Below are 8,979 nucleotides of genomic sequence, written 5' to 3'. Positions count from 1 at the left end.
AAGACGAGACCAAGACTTTGAGGGATTGAGACCAAGACAAGACCAAGACTTTGAGGGATTGAGACCAAGACGAGACCAAGACTTTGAGGGATTGAGACCAAGACAAGACCAAGACTTTGAGGGGTTGAGACCAAGATAAGACCAAGACTTTGAGGGGTTGAGACCAAGACAAGACCAAGACTTTGAGGGATTGAGACCAAGACAAGACCAAGACTTTGAGGGGTTGAGATCAAGATAAGACCAAGACTTTGAGGGGTTGAGACCAAGACCAGACCAGCACTCCTTAAATTCATAGAGATTCACATTACACCTTAGAAATGACTTATAACATATAATAAATGACTTATAATAAATATAATTGGAGTAAGACACTATATAGAGCTGTTATACCAATCAAATGAAATCATTAACAACAAAATTCATCTTTGTGCTGAAGTGATACAGAGGTGATACAGAAGATGCATCTGAATTGGTAAATTACAAATGCATAAATAATGTTTTTAAACACTATTATTGAATGTTTAAGCAATATCATGTTTGCAGTCATGCTCAAATGAGTGAAAACAGCTCTCTTGCTCTTGTGATATTGGTTAATTATATCATGTTATAAATCCAGATCTCATACAAGAACTTTTTGCACCAATATCTTGAATTTTGTGAGCATGTGCGTTCATTTTTGGTGACATTTTTGACACAATCCCTAATTAATTTCTGAATCAGCACAATAAATAAATCAAATTAGAAATAAGTTATTGAGGCAATGCACTGGCAGTTTAGTGATATCCCAGGAGTTGTGATCTTAAACGGTCTTGAAACAAAATCCTGAGTCCTCTAAGTCTGAGGCCAAGACAAGACTGAGTTCAAATGTGGTCGAGACCGAGACCGAGACCGAGACAAGACCAAGAAAAAAAAGTCTTGAGACCAAGACCGGTCTTGAGTACTACAACACTACTAAGTAGGTTATGTAAATTGTCATTTAACAAAAGAAGAAGAGGAAGTAGAATGGCACGCTCTTTCTCAGCGTCTGTTTCCATGTTGAATCATCGATTCGTTGCTCTGTTGAGAATGTCTTGTGTGTTAACCGGGAACATACTCTGAGTTGTCTGAACTTACTCCCAGACGTGTCTTTGATACCTCGAGTAAACAAGGTTTGGGTTTATCAACCGAGAGTTCAAGGTAAGTTAACCTTGCTTTCTGGAATACCCCCAGAGAATACCAACTCTGCGTTTAGCGTCCTCTGTGTTCCTGCACTACCTTTGCTAAAAATACTCCCAACATCCGCTTTTAGCTGCCACACACACACACACACACCTGTTGATGGCACACATTCATGTGCTGAGTGCACAGGAGTCTTACACACACACAGCTGAAAGATAAAAGATGCTTCACGCAGGCCTTTTCTGGGTTAATCGTCTCTGCTTCGTTAAACAAATATCATTGACACAAGCATCTCTGGAAGATTCAGGCATTTCAGAGGTGGAAAAAATGAAACAATAAAGCATTTAAAGCTGCGTGATATTAAAGGCCACTGCATGGTCCATGCATTGATGCTCACAAATTGATTTTCTTCAAGAGTTTTCAGTGAAGAAAGCTTTGAGTACTCACAGATCACCGCTCATGTGTCAGAACAGAGGCTAGGCTGTTAGAGATGTCAACTTACCGAACAATATTTTCACTTAAAGCAGCACTAGGTAGTTTTTGCTCTCTGGGTCCCCCTACAGTCGGGAAACAGTATTGTCCTCTACTACTGTCGCAAACTGTCATTCTACATCAGTAACTATAATAGCCCTGAACACTGCAGGAGGAGTTCACATGTCTATGGAGTTCACATGCGTGTTCTGCTTGCGTCGCGTGTGAAATATCTTCATCCCAGATACAGTGGCATATGTTTCAGCATGTCATATGAATATCATTTCATGGGTTTTATTTTTTTCAAACGCCAAATGATCGCGATGCTCACGTTTACAAGCCAGCGTCATTATAGTAGCCTAGTCTATTGGTTCCCGTTTTACAGAATCTATATGATACTTCAATTCAATGTTTGAGTGGTAATAACCATATATCATCAATATTATAATATCAAGCTACCCTAGATGAATCTGCAAATGTGAAAAATCGATTAGCATTATAGCTTGAGGCAAGACAAATAAAACAATATCACAGACATGTTAAGCATCCTAAAATATGATTTTGTACGTCTTATGTATTTACTTGTAAGAATGTAGCCCCTCCTCCTTCAGCTCACGCCAACGAGCAAACGCTGGCCAATGTTGATCCTCCTGTCTTTAATCCCATCACTTTCTCCTTTCCTCTTTTTGCTTTCCTCCGACAAAACCTTTGCTTTCTTATTTTTCTGTGCTGCTTCGGCCATGACTATAACATTCGGCAAACAAACGATAGTTTGGCTCGCATGTCCGAATTTAAGGAAGTGGGGGAGGTGGTGGAAGTGACGTATATGCCGTAAAGCAGTCGAATTTTGTAGTTCTTTTTTTTCTCGGGTTACTACCCGAAACCCGAAGTTTAAAAGTACGATTAAAAACGATACAGACCCCTTCAGGCTATGGCAGACGTGTCATTCAACCTATTGTAAGTCGATGTATCATCACAAGAGGTTTGAAAATATATTATAAAGGTTGAAAAGTTACCTAGTGCTGCTTTAAGGAAACTATAAATCGCATATTCTGCAAAACATTAAGTATGACGTACATTCTAGTATCACTCAGTTGTCTAGTAATCGCACATGATGATGATGATGAGAGTAGATAATAAAAATAAATAAAATAAAATAAAATGTATAAATATTTATAAAAGTTACTCATGGCATTGTGTGGCTTCAATGAAACAGGGTTGAAGATCAGTGCTAATAACAGGCTTAAATAAATAGAAAATATAATTGCACTACACCATATTATTCACTGTCAATAATCTCATGCTTTGTGCCCAATCAAAACTGAATAGCACTTTATTTTAAGGTGCCCATGTTACAGTGTAATTATATATTTACCCAGCAGGCACAGGATGTAGACTTTTGGTTGAAAATGAAAGTCTGGTTGACGTCTAAATGCGAAGTTAATTTGACATCAAGCTTCAATGTTGGGTTTTGTTTGGAATAAACACCCCCCAAAAAAGTTATTACTTATTACCAGCTTCACCTCTTACCAACCAGACTGACTTTATTTCTGTAATTTGTCTACAGAAGCTCTTATTGAGAATTAACAGAGGTTTAGATGTTGATGTCTTATTGAAAACGTTTGGTCACCATTATGGAGATTAGGGTTTAATTTAGTCAACACTGATCAGGTGATATAGATTTCAGCATCACAAAATTATACGAATAATTTACTTTTCAGTGACCAAAAGTGGTTATCAATGGATTATATTCACCAACAATATTTTCATGCAACAGATCAGACATTCTGAGTTTTTATTTTTAAATACATTGAGGGGAGAAGAAAATTAGACGCCCACAGACATCAAGAATCAGCATAAATCTCAACAATGGTGACATGCTTCATGCCGCATTGAAAGCTGGGAGTCATTTATACTATGGTGGCTCCCAGCATGCATTGCTGCATGAAGCATGTCGAAATTCATATGCTGATTCTTGATGTCTGTGTGTGTTACAGTTACAGCAGACAGAGAAAAACTAAAGTTTAAAAGTCGTCAAACTACCCAACTAATGGAAACACTGATCACCATCGTGGTGACCAAACAATTATTTTCAATAAAACATCAACAACAAAACTTATGTTAATTCTCAATAAGAACTTGCTGCCATGCATTTCACCATTTTTTGCGGTGCAGTGTTTATTCCAACCAAAATTTAACGTCTGTCTGATGTTGGAGCTTGACGACAACCAACGTTTGGTTTAGACGCCAACCCAACTTTTCAACCAAAATATGACGTTGGATTAGTTGGAGTCCAATGTCTTCCTGACGTCACACTGACGTCCTGTGTTTGCTGGGTAAGTAAAATTAACTATAACTACATATAGGCCTACTTACTATATGGGTTAGGGTTTGGTTTATGGTTAGTTGCTTGTAATTATGCACAATTTATAGTAATCCCAATAGTATCTGCATGTAACGTTTAACAATGACACTGTAACCCACAATTGTTACTGCAATTTATTTTCTACACTCTAAAAAAATGGTGCTATATGTACTAAAAGTGGTTATTTGGCTCGTAGGGGAACCACTTGAAGTGCTTTATAGCACCAAATCTTGGTGCTTCAGTGGTGCTTCAGTGGTTCTTCAGCGGTTCTTTGGGATGACTGAGGTGCTATATAGCACCGCTACCATATACAGAACCTGTTAAATCCCTTTAAAGGTTCTTTACAAACCAAAGAACAACTGTTGTTGCTGTCTAGCACCATTTTTTGTTGAAGAAATAAAATGCAACATAGCACTTGACAAAGTGGTTCCCCTATGATTACGAGCCAAGAACCACTTCTAGTACTATATAGCATCATTATTTATAGTGTATTACAGAGTGGAGATTTCAAGACAATCTATGAAAAGATCAAATGTAATGAAATACTCCATAAGACTGAAGAGAATCGACATTGTCACAGCATAACAGGGTTGAATACACAGCAAAAAAATGCTTTTCTTACTTAGTATTTTTGTCTTGTTTCTATTCCAAACATCTAAAAGTTCTTAAAACATGAAGGATTTACTAGATGAGTAAAATTATTGTCTTGTTTTTGGGGAAAATAACTCAAAATTAAGTTAGTTTTTGCTTAAAATAAGCAAAATTATCTGCCAATGCGGTAAGCAAAATAATCTTAATTCAAACAGAAAACAAGATCATTTTTCTTACCCCATTGGCAGATATATATTTTTTTGCTTATTTTAGGCAAAAACTCACTTAATTTTGAAGTTTTTTTTCCCAAAACAAGACAATAACTTTTGCATGTCTAGTAAATGCTTATAATGCAAGATTTATTTAGATATTTGGACTGGAAAAAAGACAAAAACGCATTTTTTGCAGTGTAGAAAGCGCAGAGACAAAAACCAACACAAATGAACTGTAATGTCATGGTGATAAACAACACAATTCTTTACACTAAATATTAAACAGTCTATTCGATGCAACATCTTATCAGTTGCAGGTCATGAGCACACGAACACAAAAGGCATCGTTGAGTTCTGGCACTGGCGTGTTTGCTCTTTATGTGACTATAAAACAAAAATCAGGACAGTCGCTAAATCGCCACATGAACTCGGAGAGCGCGTAATGCGCGCTCATCTCGCGCTGGCTGCTCGCGCGCGCACACACACACACACACACACACACACACACACACACACACACACTCGAGATCCTCACCTCTCTGCTGAGCTCCACAACATCGCCACAGCAGCTCGACGAGCACGAGAAAACTCGGTGTGTTCATGCCCGATCCGAGCGCTCAGTCGAACTCCAGAATCAGTCCGGGAACCTTCAGGAACTCCTCGAGTGACTTTGGGAAGTTTGGGACGCTCGTCTGGCAGAGCCCTCCTATCCCGGGCGCTTTGAGGAGGGGGCGTCCCGTCCCGAGCTCACATTCCTCTGCGTTTCCTCTCGAGGAAAACTTCTACAGCATCATCATCATCATCATCATCATCATCATCATCATCATCATCATCTCCCTGCAGAAATAACACAGGTGGTGAAATAGCCAAATATTATAAACTCCATATACTTTTTTAATGGATTAAGTTGCTCAAATCATTTTCATTCGATTTGTACGCATTTCGAGAAAAAACTAGTTTTTCAAGATTTTCAACACATTTAAATTAATAGTAAAATTCCATCAAATTGGATTGAATGATCATTACATATTATTAATATGATGAAATAAGAGCTTAATAAAACATTTTGTATAAATCTCAAACTTAAATTTAAACATATTTTTATGTTTGTTTTTTAAATTGATGAATATAAATCACATAAACTAGCTTCCATTAAGATTTATCCAAAACGTTTTATTAAGCTCTACTCCATTCATGATATGAATCTGCGTAAATAATATTGTATAAAATAATATTTCATGCGGCCTTTCCCAACATTTGTTGAATAATTTAGTGTTGCAAACTAGTTTTAATGATTAAATGCGAACATTTATAAATAAATAAATAATTAAATACATGCATAAAGTGGCGTGGAGCACCTTTATGATAATTGCATAATATTTACATGCAGCTTTTTGAAGCGTGTTATTGTATTGTGAACGATTGACCAAAATCTCTTCTTTTGTTCCACAGAAGAAAGAAAGTCATGCAGGTTTAGAATAACATAAGAACGAGTAAGTGATGAACTAATAACAACAGGGACGAGAAAACAGCAAAACACAGCAAAACTAAAATCCTGCATAATGTAGTCATGCTGTGATGCATGCTGGGACGGGAGCTCACAAACCTTTCACAAATCAGCACAATTCTTGCATATGAGCGTGTGTTTTGAGACTGTGTTTGGAGGAATAGCATGTGTGTGTGTGTGTGTGTGTGTGTGTGTGAGAGAGAGCTGAGTTCAGGCGTTTCTGGACTTCCTCTGCACCCTCTAGTGTTGGACTCTCAGATTTGGTCTCATCTGTATATTCACCAGAAGCAGACGCTGCTCATTTTGACATCTATAGACAAACACACATTGTCGGTGATTATAATGTTACAGTTCATCGGCCTGTCAGTCCTCCACACTTTTGTGTTGTTGTTGGCCAATTTAAAAATGGACGCAGAGCCAGTTTCTCCTCACAGGGTCGATGGCCCGGATCAGACTGACCCCTGGCCGGACGGTAACAGGTCCTTGACGGATGTCAGTTGAGTTTGGCGGGATTGAGACACTTTGTGTGAGGCAAAGCTGTGAAAGTCCAGCTCTCCTGCGCACTCTTTCCACACTGAGTGGCTGAGCAATGGCACATTTCCAGCTCTCTTGGGTGAGGAGCCATGCGGAGGCTCTCTGGATGAAGCGCTTCCACGCGGCGTCTGAGGAGAACCGAGGTTTGGTGGCGAGGGATGAGCTGGCTCAGACGTACGGAGACTCTCAGGCGTCCAGTCCAGAAATCCCAGTCCATGAGGACGGCGCTCCCAGCACACGGACCAAAATCACTACTTGGGAGGCGGGTTGGAACGTCACCAATGCCATTCAGGTGAGCACACACACACACACACACCTGCCTCATACGTGCATATTTTATACTATAAAACGGAAATGTTCAATTATGCAATGATAAGTTCTAGGAACTATTGCAACGCTAATGTGCAGCTTGAAGATGCATTTTGCATTTCAAAAATTGAAATCACTAACAGAAATACCAGTGTATTATTGAAAGCATATTCCATTTGAATAATTCAGCCAAACACGTTACTTCCTTTGTTTACTTTTAACGGGAAAAAACTGATTTCTTTGAAGTATTTTGTGTCAATTCTCTTCAACATGGTTACGCTGCCCTGGTAACAGAGTTTGACGGTAACAGAGTTTGACGGTAACAGAGTTTGACGGTAACAGAGTTTGACGGTAACAGAGTTTGACGGTAACAGAGTTTGACGGTAACAGAGTTTGACGGTAACAGAGTTTGACGGTAACAGAGTTGACCAATTGAAACTTTTTAGCCCAATCTCCACAATAATGCTAAGAGCACATGGCACTGATGAAATCATGATTAAAAGACTTTTAAACAACCCACTGCGTGATCGGTTTCCCTTTTGATATTGTGGTAACAATTCTGACGTTTTACAAAACACCAATTTAAAGGCAAAGTATGGTACGGTAATAGACTGGGTAATCCCCGGAGATTTGATTTCTCCCTGCAGCTCAGGCTGGGAAACTGTACATAGATCTATCCTGCTTCTGTTGCACTTTTACGGGGACCAATCACAAACTGGCTGATCCAGCTGTGTGCTATTGGCGGGTTAACACAATGACGGAGAGAGAAGCGATGGATCATTTAAACTACGCCCGTTGATCACGCCTCTTGTGCAGTAGAAAACAGAGCAGACTCCCCAGACCAGTGTTCAATATAAAGATTGAGCTTGATCTGCTGATAGCCAGTGACACTAGATTTATGGACACATTTTTCTAAGAAACAAAATATTTCTAAACAGTTTAATATTGTAGTTAGGAAAACGGATGGATAAATGGTGGGATGGGTGGGTGGATGGATGGATGGATGGATGGTTTAGTTTTGTTTGGTTTGGTGGATGAATGGATGAATGGATGAATGGATGAATGGATGAATGGATGGATGATTGGTTTGGTTTGGTTTGGTTTGGTTTGGTTTGGTTTGGTTTGGTGGATGGATGGATGGATGGATGGATGGATGGATGGTTTGGTGGATGGATGAATCGATGGATGGATGGGTGGGTGGGTGGATAGATGAATGGTTTGGTGGATGGATGGGTGGGTGGATGGATGAATGGTTTGGTGGATGGATGGGTGGGTGGATGGATGAATGGTTTGGTGGATGGATGGGTGGGTGGATGGATGTTTGGTGGATGGATGGATGGATGGGTGAGTGGATGGGTGGGTGGATGGATGGATGGATGAATGGATGGTTTGGTGGATGGATCGATGGATGAATGGATGTATGGTTTGGTGGATGGATGGATGGTTTGGTGGATGGATGGATGGATGGTTTGGTGGGTGGATGGATGGTTTGGTGGGTGGATGGATGGATGGGTGGTTTGGTGGATGGATGGATGGATGGATGGTTTGGTGGGTGAATGGATGGATGGTTTGGTGGATGAATGGATGGATGGGTAGATGGTTGAATGGATGGTTTGGTGGATGGATGGATGGATGGATGGATAGAAGAATGGATGGTTTGTTGGATGAATGGGTGGTTTGGTGGGTGGGTGGATGGTTTGGTGGGTGGATGGATGGATGGATGAATGGATGGTTTGGTGGATGAATGGATGTTTGGTGGGTGGATGGATGGATGGATGAATGGATGGTTTGGTGGGTGGATGGATGGATGGAAAGATGGATGAATGGATGGT

General features: G+C 39.8%; 1 protein-coding gene across 1 annotated transcript in view; it reads left to right on the top strand.

The window, feature by feature from the left end:
• Nucleotides 1-6,823: 6,823 nt before the first annotated feature.
• The window catches only part of LOC307135106 (vesicular inhibitory amino acid transporter), a 17,182-nt gene continuing 15,026 nt past the window's right edge, over nt 6,824-8,979 (top strand). Inside the window, exon 1 of the mRNA XM_079831285.1 lies at nt 6,824-7,130. Coding sequence (XP_079687411.1) covers nt 6,894-7,130 — 237 coding nt within the window. The 5' untranslated portion in view covers nt 6,824-6,893. The remainder of the gene's footprint in view (nt 7,131-8,979) is intronic.

This window comes from Gobio gobio (genome assembly GCF_949357685.1).
Source record: "Gobio gobio genome assembly, chromosome: 12".
In the NCBI taxonomy this organism is placed as follows: domain Eukaryota; kingdom Metazoa; phylum Chordata; class Actinopteri; order Cypriniformes; family Gobionidae; genus Gobio; species Gobio gobio.
Note: the sequence above shows the minus strand (reverse complement) of the source record. Positions and strands in the feature narration are given on the sequence as shown.